General features: G+C 46.1%; 1 protein-coding gene across 1 annotated transcript; it reads left to right on the top strand.

Moving 5' to 3' along the window:
* Positions 1–400: 400 nt before the first annotated feature.
* On the top strand, positions 401–22,616 carry LOC307134780 (uncharacterized protein; the record flags this gene model as incomplete). Its single annotated transcript, XM_079830777.1, has 18 exons — positions 401–630; positions 911–1,073; positions 1,180–1,329; positions 1,436–1,593; positions 1,671–1,847; positions 1,922–2,063; positions 2,326–2,513; positions 8,486–8,627; positions 9,589–9,761; positions 15,824–16,090; positions 16,384–16,546; positions 16,652–16,801; positions 16,908–17,065; positions 17,143–17,319; positions 17,412–17,553; positions 17,629–17,816; positions 19,630–19,771; positions 22,441–22,616. Exons 1-18 carry the CDS (start codon positions 448–450, stop codon positions 22,614–22,616), a joined length of 3,039 nt encoding a protein of 1,012 aa, XP_079686903.1. The 5' UTR covers positions 401–447.
* Between the last annotated feature and the right edge of the window lie 783 nt (positions 22,617–23,399).

Raw genomic sequence — 23,399 nt, 5'->3', positions numbered from 1 at the left:
ATATGTTTTTAAAAAACAAACAAAAAAAGTGATTTGACCTCTCTTTTTCAAGTATTCAAGTCAGTTATGTAATGCTTAAATGTACCATTGATGCATTACAATTGAACTAAACTCATTAGATTTTAGTTGACTAAAACTAAAAACAATTCAGGTGACTAAAATATGACTAAAACTAAATGTAATTTTAGTCAAAAGACTATGACTAAGCCTAAATCAACATTTGCTGTCAAAATTAACACTGTAACGGGACGATTCCGTATTTCACGGGACGGGTGGCAACCCTATAGGGGTCCCATTCGCTGTCCTTCCTGGAATCTGGAGGGCCTTATGTAATATAGGGACTTTACTCCTCCCCTCCAGTCCTGTACAAAAGTACTTGTACCATAAGCATTTACAGACCACAGATCTCAAATCAGACCAAGGGAACCTGCCATTTCCTCTGCCACCATGATCCTGCACTTCATATTTGACAGCTTTGATTTTAAAAGCTGGATCATTTTATTTTTTGTATTTCTGCTCATTGCGGATATGATCAAAAACAAGAATCCTTCCAATTTCCCCCCAGGACCCTGGCCTCTGCCATTCCTGGGAACTGTCTTCACTAAGATGGATTTTAAGAACATGCACAAGGTAGGAGCTGAATTAATTCATGCATTAGTTTTAGCAATGATTTCATTTCTTTTCCTGTTTCTGGATAAAATGTTTGAACTAATGTTCTTGGGACTAAAAGTAGCTCTTAACTTGCCAATTTGAAAAACTCTTAAGAATAATGGGCGTGTAATTTTAGGACTCTAAGAGTATTTCACAAAGCATTTTAGCATTAAAAACAGCTCCTAAATCTATGAAGAGTTAGGGGTAGTCAAGAGGAATCCTAAGTCACTAAGACCAACTCAATATTTTTTTATTTCAGTTGGCTGAAGTCTACGGGAAGGTGTTCAGCCTACGAGTGGGCAGTGATAAAATGGTAATCGTGTCTGGATATAAAATGGTAAAGGAGGCTCTCATTACTCAGATTGACAGTTTCATTGACCGTCCACATGTCCCACTGTTTCATAAAATATATAATGCAATTGGTAAGTAAACTAATGATGCTTAAAATTAAACCAATTAGTATTCTCAAATGGAGTTGGTGATTTCTTAATGATAATCAAACTTTCATTTTTCCATGTCATTATATAGGTTTAACAATGAGTAATGGATACCGGTGGCGGATGCATAGGAAGTTTGCTGCCTCCCATTTGCGGTCCTTTGGAGAAGGGAAGAAAAGTCTTGAGCTCAGGATCCAGCAAGAGTGTGTCTACCTTTGTGATGCTTTTAGGGCAGAAAAAGGTATCGTCTAAATGCCTCATCAACTGGAGGATTTTAGTTCATTGGAGCAAAGAAGAATGAAAACAATTTGCCAGTTTGATAAATATCCATGCTTTCTCCCGAACAGGACCTTTCAACTCTATGACCACCTTAAACGGTGCTGTCTCAAACATTGTTGCCTGTTTGGTATTTGGACAACGCTTTGACTATCACGATGAATGTTACCAAAGAATTCTGCGTCTTGACAATGAATGTGTTCAGTTAGCAGGCTCTCCTAGAGCACAGGTACTGATTCATGACAGCATCTTTACACACTACTATTAAACATCTGCATTCATCACCCACTATATCATCTCTTACAGCTGTATAATGCGTGTCCTTGGCTCTTGGAATATTTACCTGGCCCCCACCAGACCATGTTTTCCAACTATACGAAGATCACAGACTTCCTGAGAGGAGAAATCATGAAACACAGAGAGGACTGGGACCCTTTAAACCCACGTGACTTAATAGACAACTACCTGACTGAGATGGAAAAGGTAAATTGAAGTGGATTTTTTATTTATTTAATTAAAATGTTCAATAATTCAATACCCCCCCTAATTTTTTCCAGAAAAAGAGTGACCCTGAGGCTGGTTTTAACATTGAAGCGTTAGTGATATCTTGCCTAGACGTGATTGAGGCCGGGACAGAGACTGGTGCTACAACTCTGCGCTGGGGTCTACTTTTTATGATCAAGTTCCCAGAAATACAGGGTGAGTTTACTTTTCTGATTTTCAGAGCATTAGTGATCATGGTTCTTCAATTAAAGCTTGCAGGACGGAAACTTAGACTGTGCAAGGAAGAAATTGTATATGTCAAGTTAGCTTGGGAATGCATCAGCTTTCCATGAAAGAGTTTGTCTGAAAACACACAATATACAAGTAATACCAGAAATACAGGGTTAGTGTGGTTTAAGTTTTTATTTACTGGTTAAAGAATATTCTACATAAGGACTAACTTGTATTTCCCATTCAGAAAAGGTCCAGGCAGAGATTGACAGGGAGATCGGACAGTCACGTCAACCTTGCTTGGCCGACAGAGATAATATGCCCTACACTGATGCTGTTATCCATGAGATTCAAAGATTTGGGGATGTTGTTCCACTGGGATTCCCTAAAATATCTGTTAAAGACACAATACTAGGGGGGTACTTCATTCCTAAGGTATGAATTCTAGTCTATTCTATTCAAGACTAGTCCAAGTATAGTCTTCGTTGAAATATAGACGTATAGGTATTTTAATACATATAGAAAATGATCTGATGTTGGCATAAAATTCTTAAGACAATCAGTAATTTTTTTTCTGTACTGGATGTTGCATAAATGCAATAGTTCCCTTTCGAGAACGGTCTCTCGACATGGCGTCAGAAGCTGACGCTTGGGGACTCCCTTCCTTTCTACATTACTGAAATCTTATTGCACAACGCCAGTGAAGCTGCAACTCTCACTGGCCAATGCCAGTGCAATGCGGAGCCCAACCGCTATATAATGTACCATCTTGGCGACATTTGCTCAGAATCTTCCGACTGACAAGAGTACAGCAGATCTGAGCCGGCGGCTTACGCCATGTCTCGTTCCCATCTCTCAGGGAACCGAGGTTACGACAGTAACCGGAGATGTTCCCTTTCGAGAACGGTCTCTCGACATGGCGTCAGAAGCTGACGCTTGGGGACTGTATAGAACAACGCCGTGCAAACAGCGAAGAGAAGCTTGGCAACAGCGGAGCTATGAACAGTATAACGACATAGAACAAACCCCAACCGAGCATATGGCTGATATATGTGGTTATGACATGTTACCTGTCTTGTGTGAGAGTAATATAATGGGGAATGACTTACGTGAGCGGCTATGCCGGGCACAATAACGGCTTACACTTGGCGACTGGCCGCCGCGAGCGATATCATGGCATATGTGAGGAGTCCTTGAACTGTATATAACAAGGACAGAGGCGAGCTACCGGCTCGTACCTTGTCGATATACCACCACAGCGTGTGGAACCCATAGTCTGAATGCGGCGTAGGCTCTGCCCTCCGAATTCCAACTATACGACCTGGTCGAAACCACCCGCCTGTCTAGCGGCTAGAAGCCGAAGGCATAGTTTGGCTCAGACCTACCGCCAGGACTTGAGAGGCTACTGAGCACACGTCCAAATTGTAGAATCTGGCGAAGGTATTCTGCGAAGACCACCCAGCCGCCATACAAATGTCCTTGATTGGGACTGTTGGGGTAACAGTTTAGGACCCAGGACCAGTAGTGAAAAATGAAGACCAAGAGTCAGGAGTTAGATTAATTAAAGAAATATTTACTGAAGAATAGTTTCATCAGCAGAAGCCAGCTTCAAGAGGAGTTTGTAGGCCGCGCTCCCTCTAACAGTCTCCCCGCCCCCGTCTAACGAACATACAATTTTGCCCACCAGTTATACTGTTTACAAGGACATTGAAGAATCAACAATAACAGATGGCCTAAGCCTTAATTGGCTACAGAGACCTAAAAGCCTAAACATTTGTCACACATCTATAGATATGCCGGAATGGTGTAGTTTAGTCTGGATGCTCGTCGCAACATCCCTCCCAGAAGGGTAAGATTGGCCTCGGACGTCATAAAGGGCGCCTGCATGTCGGGAGGGGGGTCAGGCCCCGATCAGATAGCTCCAACAAACCTGCACAGAACTTGTAAAACGCACACACATCCAAGCACTAGGGCATCACACTCTAGTTAATGTCAGGGGATTATGACCGTTTATCAAGAGAACACTCAATACCCAAACAGCGATCAGATAGCTCCAACAAACCTGCACAGAACTTGTAAAACGCACACACATCCAAGCACTAGGGCATCACACTCTAGTTAATGTCAGGGGATTATGACCGTTTATCAAGAGAACACTCAATACCCAAACAGCTACAGGCTGTCCCTTAGCATTGCCCCCAAAACACCGAGCTGTGCAGTTGACATAAACTCGCAAGGCTCGCACAGGACATAACACATGTTGGGAAGTGTCAACTGTTGACTCCGGGGCGAACGCCGGGAGTGTTATCACTTGTGCTCTGAACGATGATGAAAGCGATTTTGGCACGTTGCCCAGCCTGGGCTTTAGAGTGACGCTACAATCACCTGGTCCAAATTGCATACAGTCAGCATTCACAGAGAGCGCTTGTAAATCCCCTACGCGCTTGACCGAAGTGAGGGCGATCAGTAGCGCGGTTTTAAGCGAAAGCTCCCTTAAGCCTACAGACATCAGCGGCTCGAAGGGGGGGGTGTGCTAGAGCCCCGAGAGTTATGGCCAACCACGATGGTACCGTGGGGGTGGGGGTGGGGGGGGGGTCGAGAAGGTCTCAACCATCTTGCGCCTCTCAAAAATTTAGAAACTAAGTCGTTCCTACCCAGCGAGCGTCCGTCGATAGTAATGTGAAAGGCTGAGATAGCAGCAACATAAACTTTAAGAGTGGAAGGCATACTGCCGCCGTCCATCCCCTGCTGTAGAAAAATTCAGAATGTCCGACATGGAACAGTTCTCCGGGTCCACTTCACGAATAGAGCCCATTTAGAAGCATATAGGCGTCTTGTAGAGGGGGCTCGCGCCTCTGTAATTGTGTCCATGACACGGCGAGACAACGAATCCCCTATTACTGGTTCCCGCACACTGCCCACAAATGGAGTTTCCACCATTCGGGGTTGGGGTGCCATATCGAGCCGCCTGCCTGCCACAGGAGGTCCCGTCTCAGCGGGATCATCCACGGGGGAGCTGCCAGTATCTCCATCAGATCGGGGAACCACGGTCTGTTCGGCCAAAATGGGGCGACCAGCAGCACTGACGCTCTCTCCTCCTTGATTTTGTGCAGCACCTGCGGCAAAATCTTCAAAGGGGGAAACGCATATAGATGAGTGTTTGGCCACTGCATCGTGAGTGCATCCCCGCCCAGGGGAGAGCGGGACAGAGAGAAAAACAGAGGGCAATGCGCGTTCTCTTCCGTCGCGAATAAGTCCACCTCTGCCATCCCGAACCGTTCCCAGATCAGCCTCACTGTCCCGGGGTGCAGTCTCCATTCCCCTTGAGGGATCCCATCCCTCGATAACATATCCGCGCGGCTGTTCAGGTAGCCCGGAACGTGCGCTGCTCGGATGGAGAGCAGGTGGCGATCGGCCCACAGCAAGAGGTGAACCGCCTGCTCGTACAGGGCTTTCGAGTGTACCACGCCCTGGCAGTTTATGTACGACACCACCGATGTGTCCGTACGTATCAACACGTGGTGCCCTTGGACTAACGTGAGAAAACTTCGGAGAGCCATGAGGACCACTCTCAATTCTAGGCGATTTATGTGCCAAGTTCTCTCCGTCTCCGTCCAGAAGCCCAACGCTGGCACGCCGTCGCAATGGGCTCCCCAGCCCATCGTCGATGCGTCTGTTGTGACCACTTTCCGCCGCGTCATCGCTCCGAGCTGGACGCCACGTAGGTACAGGTCTGGATTCCGCCATGGTCTCAGTGCGGTCATTTGCGCGTGACCACAACGCGGGCACGGACCATTTTCCACGCTCTTCTCGGTACTCACTTTTTTAACCACAATTGAAGGGGCCGCATGAAAAGCAGACCATGGTGACAGACCGTTGCGGCCGCCGCCATCCGTCCCAAAAGCCTCTGATACTCTTTCAGTGCCACGGAACGGCCCAGACTGAAGGCGTTCAGAGCAGACATTAAACCTAGGATGCGCTCTTGACCGAGGCACGCTTTCATTGTGACCGAGTTCAGTTCCACCCCGAGATACGAGATCGATTGACTGGGGGATAACACGCTCTTCTTCATGTTCACGCAGAGGCCCAAGTTCTCCAAATGACGAAGCAGAACTGAATGTGGAAATAGGCATACTTTAGGTCCACTGAAATAAACCAGTCCCCGGGCCGGATATGGGTGAGGATCATTTTGCTTCAGTGTTGTCATTTTGAAAGTGCGTTTGTATAGCGCCCTGTTGATGGGTCTCAGGTCCAAAATCGGGTGGAGGCCACCACCTTTCTTTGGAACCACAAAGTAACGGCTGTAAAATCCACTCTCACTCTCGCCAGGCGGAACAACTTCTATTGCGTGCTTCGCAAGGAGATTGAGAACCTCTTGTCTCAGCACTGGTTTGTTGTGCGCCGACACTATCGACATGACCACGTCCTTGAACCGGGGCAGTCTGCGCCAAAACTGAAGTGTGTATCCGTACTCTATTACGTTCCGTAACCAATCTGAAATGCCCGGAATGGACCACCATGCGTTCGCGAAATGGCACAGGGAGCGAATGACCGACGTCGCTGCATATTGAGGCTGTGTTCGGAAAATTCCGTGCAAGCCTTCCGGTGAATGTGTCATAGACGCATAGACGTGAAGGGCGTTGCGAGCGACCCGCTACCTCGGAAGTATTGCACTCAAAACTAGGGCTGGAGCACCGCCCGTTACACGGGGGGCTGCGAGCCCAACTCTACCAGTCGCCTCTCGTCTGAACCTAGAGTGCGAGACGCTGCTGAAAAAAGGAGAAAAAAGCTCTTCTTGTGAGGTTGTAACAGTTTTTATTGCATTGCAAACAGAAACAACAGAAACATTCTTGTGGTCGCCTGCAACCGCCAAGGGGACCTCGTGGGAACATTTCAAACGGTTTGCGGCGGGCTCGCCATCCAGCATTCTCCTCCTCTGGACCGTCCCGTCAGGAACGAGGCTTCTGCCCCGACGGCGGAGCACCTCCGGAACGGCCACCCCTCCTGAAGTTGTGCCTTGACTTCGGAGGTCTCTGCCAGGGAGTCTTGGTACGGGCAGAAGGTTCCGGGTCCGGCGCTGATGAAGCGGAAGTAGAGGGGACCTGCTTCGGTGGCTGGTTGGATGCAGATGACGATCTGCTGCGAGCTGGGGGTTGTCCTGTAGCTCGACGCGGGAGGAAGTAACTCATCACTTTGGAACGCTTCTGCGCCTCAGAGAAGCGTTCTGCTATTGACTCTACTGCATCCCCAAAGAGGCCGGTGGTTGATATTGGCGCATTGAGCAACGCCTTACTGTCCGCGTCTTTCAGCTCGGCAAGAGAGAGCCACAGGTGACGGTGGAGCACAACGATGTAGCCCATACTCCGACCGATAGCCAGGGCTGTTCTCTTAGTGGCTTTCAGCGCGAAATCCGTCGCAGCGCATAGATCTTTAAATGCATCAGAATCCGCCTGTCCCTCATCTAGTGATTTCAGGAGCTGAGCTTGAAACACTTGGAGCACCACCATAGTGTGGAGTGCAGAGATCGCCTCACCCGAGGCGGCGTAAGCCTTATCTGCGATGTGCGCTGTCAGACGGCAGGGCTTCGATGGCAGGGGAGCACCCGCCTTCAGCGAGGCTGATGAATGGCAGAGGTGCGCTGCAATGGATTCCTCGACGGGCGGAATGTGCGTGTATCCACGGGCTTTCGTGCCGTCGACCTTAGTAAAAATTTCAGCGGCTCGCTGGCGGCAGTGGGACAATGCCATGAGCACTCGCCGAGAGCAGTGTTCCTCCGAGCTCTAAGCACTCGCACTGGAAAATTCTCACAGTGCGGGCAGCTCGACCTGGCAAGCGCTGCCTCCGCGTGGGCGGAACCTAGGCATAGGATGCAGAATTCGTGGGTGTCCGGAGCCTCGATAGGCCCCGAACACAGAGTGCAAACGGTGGACATGCTGGAACGCCAAGAGGGAAATCCGTCTTCTTGTGTCTTCTCCACAGCTGTCTTCAGTAGTATGAAAGAGGAAGATTCTGAGCAAATGCCGCCAAGACGGTACATTATATAGGGGTTGGGCTCTGCCCCCTTTCGCCGTCTTGACTGGCATTGGCCAGTGAGAGTTGCAACTTCACTGGCGTTGTGCAATAAGATTTCAGTAATGTAGGAAGGAAGGGAGTCCCCAAGCGTCAGTTTCTGACGCCATGTCGAGAGACCGTTCTCGGAAGAAACGTTGCATTTATGCATCATCCAGTACAGAAAAAAAATTACTGATTGTCTTAAGAATTTTTTGCCAACATCAGATCATTTTCCATATGTATTAAAATACCTATACGTCTATATTTCAACCAAGACTATACATATCTCGTTCCCGTCTCTCAGGGAACCGAGGTTACGACAGTAACCGGAGACGTTTTCACTCTCTCTTTATTAGGGCACCTCTATTGCCACAAACCTGTCTTCAGTCCTGAATGATCCAAATGAATGGGAAACCCCAGACACCTTTAACCCAGGACACTTCCTGGATGAAAATGGCCAGTTTCGGAAGAGAGAAGCCTTCTTACCATTTTCAGCAGGTAATGTTTTGTAAACACACCACTTGATATATCTTCTCAAATAGTGATATGATTGTATTTATCTTTTGGACTTCTGGTATTAAACACACAAGCGAAAGTCCAGCACACACTAATTAAACATGATGTACATTGAATTGAAGAGGACAAAATGCTTTTATAAATGAGAGGGGACAAAAAAAACCTAACCAATGTTATGATGTACACCGATCAGGCATAACATTATGACTGACAGGTGAAATGAATTACACTGATTATCTCTTCATCACGGCACCTGTTAGTGGGTGGGATATATTAGGCAGCAAGTGAACATTTTGTCCTCAAAGTTGATGAAGCAGGAAAAATGGGCAAGCGTAAGGATTTGAGCGAGTTTGACAAGGGCCAAATTGTGATGGCTAGACGACTGGGTCAGAGCATCTCCAAAACTGCAGCTCTTGTGGGGTGTTCCCGGTCTGCAGTGGTCAGTCTCTATCAAAAGTGCTCCAAGGAAGGAACAGTGGAGAACCGGCGACAGGGTCATGGGCGGCCGAGGCTCATTGATGCACATGGGGAGCGAAGGCTGGCCTGTGTGGTCCGATCAAACAGGCCCCACCTAGCAACTTACAGGACTTAAAGGATCTGCTTCTAATATCTTGGTGCCAGATACCACAGGACACCTTCAGGGGTCTAGTGGAGTCCATGCCTCGACGGGTCAGGGCTGTTTTGGCAGCAAAAGGGGACCAACACAATATTAGGAAGGTGGTCATAATATTATGCCTGATCAGTGAGATAAAGTTCTAAAAAAAATTCTCAATATTAAAGAATAGCAATTCTGACTTTATATCATGCACTTTTGAGAAAAAAAAAGGCAGAATTGTGAGATAAACCGTCACAACTACCTTTTTTATTCTGAACAAGCTTCTAGAGGCGCGCTAGTGGATAGTGAATATGAAGTGTAACTTTGCCTTATGGCATTTTCTTACAGGTAAGAGAGCGTGTGTGGGAGAGCAGCTGGCTCGTAATGTGCTCTTCCTGTTCTACACGTCCCTGCTGCAGCAATTCACCATCTCCAAATGTCCAGGAGAGGAACCCAGTCTGGAGGGCGAGATGTGGTTCACAAATGCTCCTGGTCCCTTCCGCATTTGTGTGTCCTCACGTTAAAATCAGACATAAATTGTATGTTTTCTGATATGTGTTTCTGGCTAAACATCAATATACTACAAGTTATACTTTGTTATACCATAATCCCCACATTTTTCAAAATGCAGTATCATTGCAATCTTCATTTCACTTCCTGTAGTGTAAACGGTAGAGCATGGCACTAGCAATGACAAATTATACTACGGGGCTGTTGAATGCTTGAATATGTTTGGTTGACGAACGTTCTAAGGTGTGCAAATATTTTCAGTGAAACGCATCTAAAGTAGTTCCAGGCAGGTTTTGACCGCATTACAGTTCCATATCACTCCGCCAAATGATTTCAGTCCTTACAACCGACAACAGCAAAAGAACCAAACCCACAGCAACACTGACCAAGCAAATAAATATAGTAAACAAGAGGATAAAAACTAATTATTTTAGGCTAAACATTTTTGGCTATGTACGGTTTCTCCTGCTCTGTTTACGACAGAAACACACACACATACAGCTGTGCGGACGACTTAAAAGCTACAAGACATTTCTCACGAGCGAGGTAATAACGGTGCTGTTTGAGTAAATAAATGTACGATTCGCTATTAGTAGAGACGATGGTGCCGAACACTGAGAGACGCACATGCTCAGGTAGGCCTAATTCACACACGCTTAATCTCTCTCTCTCTCTCTCTCTCTCTCTCTCTCTCTCTCTCTCTCTCTCTCTCTCTCTCTCTCTCTCTCTCTCTCTCTCTCTCTCTCTCTCTCTCTCTCTCTCCTCTCTATACCTGCTTTAGTCTGCTAAAATTATGTTTGGAGTTAGCAACGGAGGCTTGGGATGAGATGCGTAAGAAATTAGTCCTGCACACAAGAGTGATTTAGAGACAAAAACCAGACATGTCTTGAAATACATCATCTGAACAGTGTTCTGAGGTGTGGTAACCAAGCGAAATAATTGACTCGCTTCGCGTCATGGCTGCATTACAACCTCAGGCTCTTTATATTTCTATGGCATCGCTGTCAAATAGTTCGCTGGTTTAAGGGAATTTGTAGAGTTAACGAAAGATATCATGCATTGTAATGTTTAAAGCAGATGTCATAACAAATGTCATTAGACTAGGAAAATTTTAAAACGAGTGAATTTCATTCATAAAAAATACAAACCGGAAGAAAGAACACACCAACATGTCCCGTCATGTTTGAAAAATAGTTCCAAAATTATATTTAATGCGACTATTTTTGGCCAGGGACGGGCGGTGCTACAGGTTTTAGTCTCAAATGTTGTATAGCAGATGTTTTTTTATGTATACATGCTCATGTATCCATACTTGTATTAATGCACTGTGTAAGTCATGTGTAGCTACTCATATGTCATGGAAATAAATTACACCTGAGTTGAACATTTGTCACGTAAAATATATCTCTGTTTCATACAATAAGTTTATTTTAGTTACTTTAAAGGAACATGCAGACTTTTTGGGACTTTAGCTTATTCACCGTATCCCCAAGAGTTAGATAAGTCCATTCTCATCTCCGTGCGTGTCAGAACTCTGTCTGACGCACCCACCGCTAGCCTAGCTTAGCACAAAGACTGGAGGTAAATGGCTCCAGCAAGCCTACTGCTCAATAAGAGACAAAATAAGTGACATAAGTGACACGCACGGAGATGAGAATGGTATGTATGGACTTATCTAACTCTGGGGGATACTGTGAATAAGCTAAAGTCCCATAAAGTCTGCGTGTTCCTTTAACTATGGCATAGGGAATGTTTCACAGACTTACTACTTAACAACAGCTGAGGTGTAACACTGGGGCCCCAGACCCATGAGAGGCATCTTCATCTTCAACCCTAAAATAATATTGAATTTAATGGATTGTATTAATTTGATGCAATGTTAAAAAAGTGTTATAGGTAAAGTTAGATTGTGAAAATGGAGCAGCACATATTAGGCCTACATTACATCTCACAACATTTCTGCAGCGAATAAGAGCAAAACAAGGGTGTTTTATTACTTCTCCCGACCCTCTCTGCTACTTAATCATTCAGAAGCAAAGGCTCCAGATGCAAGTACTCATGAGCATTCATATGGTTCATTACATGTATTGTGTACATCGACTGTGCTACACATCAAGATCCATTCTGTCCAACTAAAACACGTTTGTAACGATTGCACAGATGTGCATATCTGCTGTCAGCATGCATGTGTGGTATAATTCATCCATTATTTATGACCTGGTAAAGATTATTTTGGAATGTAGAGTTGTAGTTCACACAGAGGTTGGGGTGTGTTTTTGTTGGAAACTATAATATAAACTATAGACATTACACAACATAGTTACATAATGGCTCCTAAACTGCCCTCTCGCTGCTGACTGAGACCCACGTTGTAACGGGTTGGTGTGCACAGGAACAGGCTGAAGACTCAGATGATCACAATCAAACAAACTTTAATCTAAACTTCACAAGAACATGCAGACAGGCAACAGAAACACAACCTAACATAACAGTGACTAGACAAAGACTGAATGAACAAGCGGAACAAACAGAAACAAGATAATTAACTGGACACAGCTGAACTAAACTAACGAAGGTAACCAGGGAAACAGACAAGTGGCAGGAAACTGTGACAAAGGAACACGTGACAGAATCAAAACACCCTGAAGTCCTTGAGGATTAAGGCAGGTGATCCAGACTCTGCCGACTAGCTGGGAAGCCTCCAGGGTGGTGCCAGTACTACAGGGACCACGGAGGCACCGGAAGCAGGCAGTTCAGGAGGCCATGGCGGCTCGGGCAGAGCCTCCGTGCGAGGACAGGAGGGACAGGAGGCGGAGCCCTCTCTGGACTCGGGACAGAAGAAGACAGAGCCCTCTCTAGACTCTGGTCACGGGCTGGAGCCCTCTCTGGACTCTGGTCACGGGCTGGAGCTCTCTCTGGACTCTGGTCACGGGCTGGAGCCCTCTCTGGACTCTGGTCACGGGCTGGAGCCCTCTCTGGACTCTGGTCACAGGCTGGAGCCCTCTCTAGACTCTGGTCACAGGCTGGAGCCTTCTCTAGACTCTGGTCACGGGCTGGAGCCCTCTCTGGACTCTGGTCACAGGCTGGAGCCCTCTAGACTCTGGTCACGGGCTGGAGCCCTCTCTGGACTCTGGTCACAGGCTGGAGCCCTCTCTAGACTCTGGTCACGGGCTGGAGCTCTCTCTGGACTCTGGTCACAGGCTGGAGCCCTCTCTGGACTCTGGTCATGGGCTGGAGCCCTCTCTGGACTCTGGTCACGGACTGGAGCCCTCTCTGGAGCCTGGTCACGGGCTGGAGCCCTCTCAGGACTTTGGTCACGGGCTGGAGCCCTCTCTAGACTCTGGTCACAGGCTGGAGCCCTCTCTAGACTCTGGTCACAGGCTGGAGCCCTCTCTGGAGCCTGGTCACGGGCTGGAGCCCTCTCAGGACTTTGGTCACGGGCTGGAGCCCTCTCTAGACTCTGGTCACAGGCTGGAGCCCTCTCTAGACTCTGGTCACAGGCTGGAGCCCTCTCTAGACTCTGGTCACGGGCTGGAGCCCTCTCTAGACTCTGGTCACAGGCTGGAGCCCTCTCAGGACTCTGGTCACGGGCTGGAGCCCTCTCTGGACTCTGGTCACGGACTGGAGCCCTCTCTGGACTCTGGTCACGGGCTGGAGCCCTCTCTGGACTTTGGTCACGGGCTGGAGCCCTCTCTGGACTCTGGTCATGGGCTGGAGCCCTCTCTGGACTCTGGTCACAGGCTGGAGCTCTCTCTAGACTCTGGTCACGGGCTGGAGCCCTCTCTGGACTCTGGTCACGGGCTGGAGCCCTCTCTGGACTTTGGTCACATGCTGGAGCCCTCACTGGACTCTGGTCACGGGCTGGAGCCCTCTCTGGATTCTGGTCATGGGCTGGAGCCCTCTCTGGACTCTGGTCACATGCTGGAGCCCTCTCTGGACTCTGGTCACGGGCTGGAGCCCTCTCTGGACTCTGGTCACGGGCTGGAGCCCTCTCTGGACTTTGGTCACATGCTGGAGCCCTCTCTGGACTCTGGTCACGGGCTGGAGCCCTCTCTGGACTCTGGTCATGGGCTGGAGCCCTCTCTGGACTCTGGTCACGGGCTGGAGCCCTCTCTGGACTCTGGTCACAGGCTGGAGCCTTCTCTAGACTCTGGTCACGGGCTGGAGCCCTCTCTGGACTCTGGTCACAGGCTGGAGCCTTCTCTAGACTCTGGTCACGGGCTGGAGCCCTCTCTGGACTCTGGTCACAGGCTGGAGCCCTCTCTAGACTCTGGTCACAGGCTGGAGCCTTCTCTAGACTCTGGTCACGGGCTGGAGCCCTCTCTGGACTCTGGTCACAGGCTGGAGCCCTCTCTAGACTCTGGTCACGGGCTGGAGCCCTCTCTGGACTCTGGTCACTGGCTGGAGCCCTCTCTAGACTCTGGTCACGGGCTGGAGCTCTCTCTGGACTCTGGTCACGGGCTGGAGCCCTCTCTGGACTCTGGTCACGGACTGGAGCCCTCTCTGGAGCCTGGTCACGGGCTGGAGCCCTCTCAGGACTTTGGTCACGGGCTGGAGCCCTCTCTAGACTCTGGTCACAGGCTGGAGCCCTCTCTAGACTCTGGTCACGGGCTGGAGCCCTCTCAGGACTTTGGTCACGGGCTGGAGCCCTCTCTAGACTCTGGTCACAGGCTGGAGCCCTCTCAGGACTCTGGTCACGGGCTGGAGCCCTCTCTGGACTCTGGTCACAGACTGGAGCCCTCTCTGGACTCTGGTCACGGGCTGGAGCCCTCTCTGGACTTTGGTCACGGGCTGGAGCCCTCTCTGGACTCTGGTCATGGGCTGGAGCCCTCTCTGGACTCTGGTCACAGGCTGGAGCTCTCTCTAGACTCTGGTCACGGGCTGGAGCCCTCTCTGGACTCTGGTCACGGGCTGGAGCCCTCTCTGGACTTTGGTCACATGCTGGAGCCCTCACTGGACTCTGGTCACGGGCTGGAGCCCTCTCTGGATTCTGGTCATGGGCTGGAGCCCTCTCTGGACTCTGGTCACATGCTGGAGCCCTCTCTGGACTCTGGTCACGGGCTGGAGCCCTCTCTGGACTCTGGTCACGGGCTGGAGCCCTCTCTGGACTCTGGTCACAGGCTGGAGCCCTCTCTGGAGCCTGGTCACGGGCTGGAGCCCTCTCTGGACTCTGGTCACGGAAAGGAACAGTGTTGGACCAGCAACAGGGTCATGGGTGGCAAGACTCATTGATGCACGTGAGGAACGAAGGCTGGCCTCTGAGGTCCGATCAAACAGACGAGCTACTGCAGCTCAAATTACTCAAGAAGTTAATGCTGGTACTGATAGAAAGGTGTCAGAATACACAGTGCATCGCAGTTTGCTGTGTATGGGGCGGCACAGCCGCTGACCAGTCAGGGTGCCCATGCTGACCCCTGTCCACCGCCGAAAGCGCCAATAGTGGCACGTGAGCATCAGAACTGGACCACAGAGCAATGGAAGAAGGTGGCCTGGTCTGATGAATCACTTTTTCTTTTACATCACGTGGATGGCCGGGTGTGTGTGCATCACTTACCTGGGGAACACATGGCACCAGGATGCACTATGGGAAGAAGGCAAGCCGTGTGATGCTTTGGGCAATGTTCTGCTGGGAAACCTTGGGTCCTGCCATCCATGTGGATGTTACTTTGACATGTACCACCTACCTAAGCATTGTTTCAGACCATGTGCACTGCCCCTCACTTATGCAATCAGTTTTTTCTTATGCAAACCACCTTTTCTTATCATTTTTAAGAAGAGGCTGAAAATGTATCTTTTCTCCCAGGCGTTTTAATCTAATTTTAGAATAGTTTTATTGTTCGTTTTCTCTGCTGTTTTCTATTTAATATTTGATTTACTCTGTTCAGCACTTTGGTCAGCTTTGCAGTGTTTAAATGTGCTATATAAATCAAATTTACTACTTGTTCATACTGTTCATATCTACAGGTTTAACTTTTACTCTTGATAAATTTATGTTTATAGGGGTCCCATTCTCTGTCCTTCCTGGAATCTGGAGTGCCTTATGTAATATAGGGACATTACTCCTCCCCTCCAGTCCTGTACAAAAGTACTTGCCCCAGCATTTACAGACCACAGATCTCAAATCAGACCAAGGGAACCTGCCATTTCCTCTGCCACCATGATCCTACACTTCATATTTGACAGCTTTGATTTGAAAAGCTGGATCATTTTATTTTTTGTATTTCTGCTCATTGCGGATATGATCAAAAACAAGAATCCTTCCAATTTCCCCCCAGGACCCTGGCCTCTGCCATTCCTGGGAACTGTCTTCACTAAGATGGATTTTAAGACCATGCATAAGGTAGGAGCTGAATTCATACCTACATTCGATTCAGCGATGATTTAATTTATTCTCCTATTTCTGGATAAAATGTTTGAACTAAATGAATGTTCTTGGGGCTAAAAGTAGCTCCTAACTTGCCAATTTAGGAAAAACTCTTAAGAATAATGGGCGTGTCAGTCTGCATTTAAGGACTCTAAGAGTATTTCACAAAGCATTTTAGCATTAAAACCAGCTCCTAAATCTGTGAAGAGTAAGGGGTAGTCAAGAGGACTCCTAAGTCACTAAGACCAACTCAATATTTTTTATTTCAGTTGGCTGAAGTCTACGGGAAGGTGTTCAGCCTAAGAGTGGGCAGTGAGAAAATGGTAATCGTGTCTGGATATAAAATGGTAAAGGAGGCTCTCATTACTCAGAATGACAGTTTCATTGACCGTCCACGTGTCCCACTGTTTCATAAAACTTTTAAAGGAATTGGTAAGTACACTGACTGTAATGCTTAACATTAAACCAATTAGGATTCTCAAGTGGAGTTGGTGATTTCTGATAATCAAACTTTCATCTTTCCATGTCATTATGTAGGTTTAGCAATGAGTAATGGATACCTGTGGCGGATGCATAGGAAGTTTGCTGTCTCCCATTTGCGGTCCTTTGGAGAAGGGAAGAAAATCCTTGAGCTTGGCATCCAGCAAGAGTGTGTCTACCTTTGTGATGCTTTTAGGGCAGAAAAAGGTATCGTCTAAATGCCTTATCAACTGGAGGATTTTAGTTCATTGGGGCAAAGAAGGATGAAAACAATTGCCCAGTTTGATAAATATCCATGCTTTGTCCCAAACAGGACCTTTCAACCCTATGACCACCTTAAACGGCGCTGTCTCAAACATTGTTGCCTGTTTGGTATTTGGACAACGCTTTGACTATCACGATGAATGTTACCAAAGAATTCTGCGTATTGACAATGAATGTGTTCAGTTAGCAGGCTCTCCGAGAGCACAGGTACTGATTCATGACAGCATCTTTACACACTACTATTAAACATCTGCATTCATCACCCACTATATCATCTCTTACAGCTGTATAATGCGTGTCCTTGGCTCTTGGAATATTTACCTGGCCCCCACCAGACCATGTTTTCCAACTATAAGGAGATCACAGACTTCCTGAGAGGAGAAATCATGAAACACAGAGAGGACTGGGACCCTTTAAACCCACGTGACTTAATAGACAACTACCTGACTGAGATGGAAAAGGTAAATTGAAGTGGATTAAGTATCTTTTTTAATTAAAATGTTCAATAATTCACTTATTTCAATAGTAATTTCAATTCAATAATTTTTTCCAGAAAAAGAGTGACCCTGAGGCTGGTTTTAACATTGAAGGGTTAGTGATTTCTTGCCTAGACGTGATTGAGGCCGGGACAGAGACCGTTGCTACTACACTGCGCTGGGGTCTACTTTTTATGATCAAATTCCCAGAAATACAGGGTTAGTGTGGTTTAAGTTTTTATTTACTGGTTAAAGAATACTCCACATAAGGACTAACTTGTATTTCCCATTCAGAAAAGGTCCAGGCAGAGATTGACAGGGAGATCGGACAGTCACGTCAACCTTGCTTGGCCGACAGAGATAATATGCCCTACACTGATGCTGTTATCCATGAGATTCAAAGATTTGGGGATGTTGTTCCACTGGGATTCCCTAAAATATCTGTTAAAGACACAACACTAGGGGGGTACTTCATTCCTAAGGTATGAATTATATTCTATTCTATTCGAGACCCTTTCACAAAGCTGCTGAGACCAACTTTTACTAAGGAATAGAGAGAAGTCTTAAAAGCCGCGTTTCCACCAAAATTACCCGGAACAATTTGTACCAGGAACTCCCCCCCCCCCAGACCTGCTACTGTCTGTGTTTCCACTGCGGTCTAAAGTACCATGAAGATTAGGAAAATTAGTCCAGAGACGTGGGACAGCGCTCGGCTGCTCCTCCCAGTCAGAGACGGACAGTAATCATTTTTGCGCAACACTGTCTGCAACAATAACAAGTATGGAGGAGATGCAAGCAGCGCTGCTTTTGCTGGTTATATATTGGTTTACTAAATATGGAATTAACAAAATTGCGGAAAAGAGACGAGCACTGAAACTAAAGCGTATTCTGAAAGCTCGTAAAGCTAGATTTAAAATGAGACAACGCATGTTATTTTCAGCTATTATGGACATTGACCGTGAGATGGCGAGACGAACGAGCGCCATCGGACAGAAAGAGCAAGACTGATATTTACTGAACGCAGAACGAACCTCACAAAAGACTTTTAAAAATGCCGGTTGAAATAAAATGCTGCATGAGCTCAACCAACCAGCATGTTCAACGCCCAAGTCCCACCCCAAAAGTTCCTGAACTTTGAAAAAGTACTACCTCAGGAGCAGGGACTTTCGGAGGGGGAAATATTTACCCGGAACTTCATTTAGATCCTGGTTCCTGCAGTCGAAACACACCGAATACCACCCCAAATTTCCTAGTTCCTGGGGAAAGTTCCTGCAGTGGAAACTCGGCTAAAGGAACACGCAGACTTTTTGGGACTTTATCTTATTCATCGTACCCCCTAGAGTTAGAGAAGTCCATACATATCATTCTGTGTACTAAGACCGACGGATTAATGAAAAGTTGCGATTTTCTAGACTGATATGGCTAGGAACTAAACTCTCATTCCTGCGTAATAATCAAGGAACTTGAACTTGGGAACCTGAAAATAGGCTAACTTCCGTCAACATAACCAACGTGACAACCTGCTTACACAGAGAGCGTGCTGGGAACTATTTTCAGGCGCTGCGTAATATCATTGCGCCTGCTGCCCTCATGGTACGGCAGCAAAGTTCCTTGCGTTGGGAGCTGATGTTCCAAATATGGTAAGGACCACGACATTTCCATCAAGGTATTCGGCCAATCACAAAGCACTGTATCGCTGGCCAATCAGAGCACACCGTGCTTTTCAGAACAATGAGCTTTGAAAATCGACGCGTTTCAGAAAGGAGGGGCATATGAGCAACAATAATGTGCAGTATGTGTAAAATAATGACTTTTTTGAACCACGAAAAACCACGTAAACACATTGCATTATAAACCAAATACACATTTTTTTTTTTAAGTAGGCGTGTCACTAATTAAACAAGTATATGTTCAGCTTATTGTCAGAGAGAGATTGCAGAATTCAGGCGACAAATTATGTTTTATAAACAAAGTTCGGGAGGAGCGCTATCTAATCAGGAGACAAAGGAGACACCTCACTCGTTTGTTATGATAGGACAGTGAGTACACAAGAAGCGAAGTAGAAGGGAGAAAGGTCCGCAACAGCCATCAGGATTGTTTGTGATTTGGTCTTAGTGACTTAGGAGTCCTCTTGACTACTCCTAACGTTTCATAGATGTAGGAGCTTGTTTTAGCGCTAAAATGTTTTGTGAATACGGCTCCTGATGTTGGCATAACATTCTTAAGACAATCACTTATTTTGTTTCTGTACTGGATGCTGCATAAATACAATAGTTTTCATTCTCTCTTTATTAGGGCACCTCCATTGCAACAATCTTATCTTCAGTCCTGAATGATCCAAACGAATGGGAAACCCCAGACACCTTTAACCCAGGACACTTCCTGGATGAAAATGGCCAGTTTCGGAAGAGACAAGCCTTCATGCCATTTTCAGCAGGTAAAGTTTTGTAAACACACCGCTTGATATAATTTCTCCAAAAGTGATATGATTGTATTTATCTTTTGGACTTCTGGTATTAAACACACAAGAGGAAGTCCAGCACACATTAATTAAACTCGATGTGCCTAACTAGATTTAATTGAAGAGGACAATATGCTTTTATAAATGAGAGGAAAAAAAAAAAAACCTAACCAATGTTATGATGTACACCGATCAGGCATAACATTATGACTGACCGGTGAAATGAATTACACTGATTATCTCTTCATCACGGCACCTGTTAGTGGGTGGGATATATTAGACAGCAAGTGAACATTTTGTCCTCAAAGTTGATGAAGCAGGAAAAATGGGCAAGCGTAAGGATTTGAGCGAGTTTGACAAGGGCTAAATTGTGATGACTAGACGACTGGGTCAGAGCATCTCCAAAACTACAGCTCTTGTGGGGTGTTCCCGGTCTGCAGTGGTCAGTCTCTATCAAAAGTGCTCCAAGGAAGGAACACTGGTGAACCGGAGACAGGGTCATGGGCGGCCGAGGCTCATTGATGCACATGGAGGGCAAAGGCTGGCCCGTATCGTCTGATCAAACAGGCCCCACCCTGCAACTTACAGGACTTAAAGGATATGCTGCTAACATCTTGGTGCCAGATACCACAGCACACCTTCAGGGGTCTAGTGGAGTCCATGCCTCGACGGGTCAGGGCTGTTTTGGCAGCAAAAGGGGGACCAACACAATATTAGGAAGGTGGTCATAATGTTATGCCTGATCAGTGAGATAAAGTTCTAAAAATCATTCTCAATATTAAAGAATAGCAATTCTGACTTTATATCATGCACTTTTGAGAAAAAAAAAGTCAGAATTGTGAGATAAACCATCACAACTACCTTTTTTATTCTGAACAAGCTTCTACGGGTGCTGGTCATATAATTAGAATAATTTTCTAATTATATGACCAGCACCCGTAGAAGCTTGTTCAGAATAAAAAAGGTAAATATTATCATCAAAAAGTTTATTTATTTAACTAATTCCATTCAAAAAGTGAAACATGTATATTATATTCATTCATTACACACAAACTGATATATTTTAAATGTTTATTTCTTTTAATTTTGATGATTATAACAGACAACTAAGGAAAATCCCAAATTCAGTATCTCAGAAAATTAGAATATTACTTAAGACCAATACAAAGAAATGATTTTAGAAATCTTGGCCAACTGAAAAGTATGAACATGAAAAGTATGAGCATGTACAGCACTCAATACTTAGTTGGGGCTCCTTTTGCCTGAATTACTGCAGCAATGCGGCGTGGCATGAGGAGATCAGTCTGTGGCACTGCTCAGGTGTTATGAGAGCCCAGGTTGCTCTGATAGTGGCCTTCAGCTCTTCTGCATTGTTGGGTCTGGCATATCGCATCTTCCTCTTCACAATACCCCATAGATTTTCTATGAGGTTAAGGTCAGGCGAGTTTGCTGGCCAATTAAGAACAGGGATACCATGGTCCTTAAACCAGGTACTGGTTGCTTTGGCACTGTGTGCAGGTGCCAAGTCCTGATGGAAAATGAAATTGCATCTCCATAAAGTTGGTCAGCAGCAGGAAGCATGAAGTGCTCTAAAACTTCCTGGCATACGGCTGCGTTGACCTTGGACCTCAGAAAACACAGCGGACCAACACCAGCAGATGACATGGCACCCCAAACCATCACTGACTGTGGAAACTTTACACCTGACCTCAAGCAACGTGGATTGTGTGCCTCTCCTCTCTTCCTCCAGTCTCTGGGACCCCAAAATTTATTTTCATCAGAGAACATAACTTTGGACCACTTTTTTTCCTTTTTGTCTTTAGCCGCTTCTGACGCTTCTGTTGTTCAAGAGTGGCTTGACACAAGGAATGCGACAGCTGAAACCCATGTCTTGCATACGTCTGTGTGTAGTGGTTCTTGAAGCACTGACTCCAGCTGTAGTCCACTCTTTGTGAATCTCCCCCACATTTTTGAATGGGTTGTGTTTCACAATCCTCTCCAGGGTGCGGTTATCCCTATTGCTTGTACACTTTTTTCTACCACATCTTTTCCTTCCCTTCGCCTCTCTATTAATGTGCTTGGACTCTGTGAACAGCCAGCCTCTTTTGCAATGACCTTTTGTGTCTTGCCCTCCTTGTGCAAGGTGTCAATGGTCGTCTTTTGGACAACTGTCAAGTCAGGAGTCTTCCCCATGATTGTGTAGCCTACAGAACTAGACTGAGAGACCATTTAAAGGCCTTTGCAGGTGTTTTGAGTGAATTAGCTGATTAGAGTGTGGCACCAGGTGTCTTCAATATTGAACCTTTTCACAATATTCACATTTTCTGAGATACTGAATTGGGGATTTTCCTTAGTTGTCTGTTATAATCATCAAAATTAAAAGAAATAAACGTTTGAAATATATCAGTCTGTGTGTAATGAATGAATATAATATACAAGTTTCACTTTTTGAATGGAATTAGTGAAATAAATCAACTTTTGATGATATTCTAATTATATGACCAGCACCTGTATAGGCACGCTAGTGGCCCTAGTGAAAAATGTTTTCCTGGGTTAGCAGCGTCGCCATACTTCTAGTCAGTTTGTTTTTTCTTGTCTATGCTACAATATGAAGTGTAACTTTGCCTTATGGCATTTGCTTACAGGTAAAAGAGCGTGTGTGGGAGAGCAGCTGGCTCGTAATGTGCTCTTCCTGTTCTTCACGTCCCTGCTGCAGCAATTCACCATCTCCAAATGTCCAGGAGAGGAACCCAGTCTGGAGGGCGAGATATGGTTCACATATGCTCCTGGTCCCTTCCGCATTTGTGTGTCCTCACGTTGAAATCAGACATAAATTGTATGTTTTCTGATATTTGTTTCTGGCTGAACATCAATATACCACAAGTTATACTTTGTTATACCATAATCTCTGCATTTTTCAAAATGCAGTATCATTGCAATCTTCATTTCACTTCCTGTAGTGCAAACGGTAGAGCATGGCACTAGCAATGACAAATTATACTACGGGGCTGTTGAATGCTTGAATCTGATTGGTTGATGAACGTAAGGTGTGAAAATATTTTCAGTGAACCGCATTGACCGCATTACAGTTCCATATCACTCCGCCAAATGATTTCAGTCCTTACAACCGACAACAGCAAAATAACCAAAACCCAAGTAAACAAGAGGATAAAAACCAATTATTTCCATGTTTTTCCACAAAAGTATGTTTTATTAGGCTATGTATGGTTTCTCCTGCTCTGTCTCTGATTGAAACACACACTCGCATAGAAACGTGTTGTCAGCGATGCTCTGACGATTTTATCAGTAAAATAGTTTAATGACTTAAAAGCTACTTGACATTTCTCACGAGCGAGGTAATAACGGCTGTTCTTGAGTAAATAAACGACGATTCGCTATTAGTAGAGACGCTGGTGACGAACACTGTTGAGAGACGCACAGGCTCAGGTAATTCACACTCGCTTAATCTCTCTCTCTCTCTCTCTCTCTCTCTATATATATATATATATATATATATATATATATATATATACAGTGAGGAAAATAAGTATTTGAACACTCTGCTATTTTGCAAGTTCTCCCACTTAGAAATCATGGAGGGGTC

Source organism: Gobio gobio (assembly GCF_949357685.1).
Source record: "Gobio gobio genome assembly, chromosome: 12".
Lineage (NCBI taxonomy): Eukaryota > Metazoa > Chordata > Actinopteri > Cypriniformes > Gobionidae > Gobio > Gobio gobio.
Note: the sequence above shows the minus strand (reverse complement) of the source record. Positions and strands in the feature narration are given on the sequence as shown.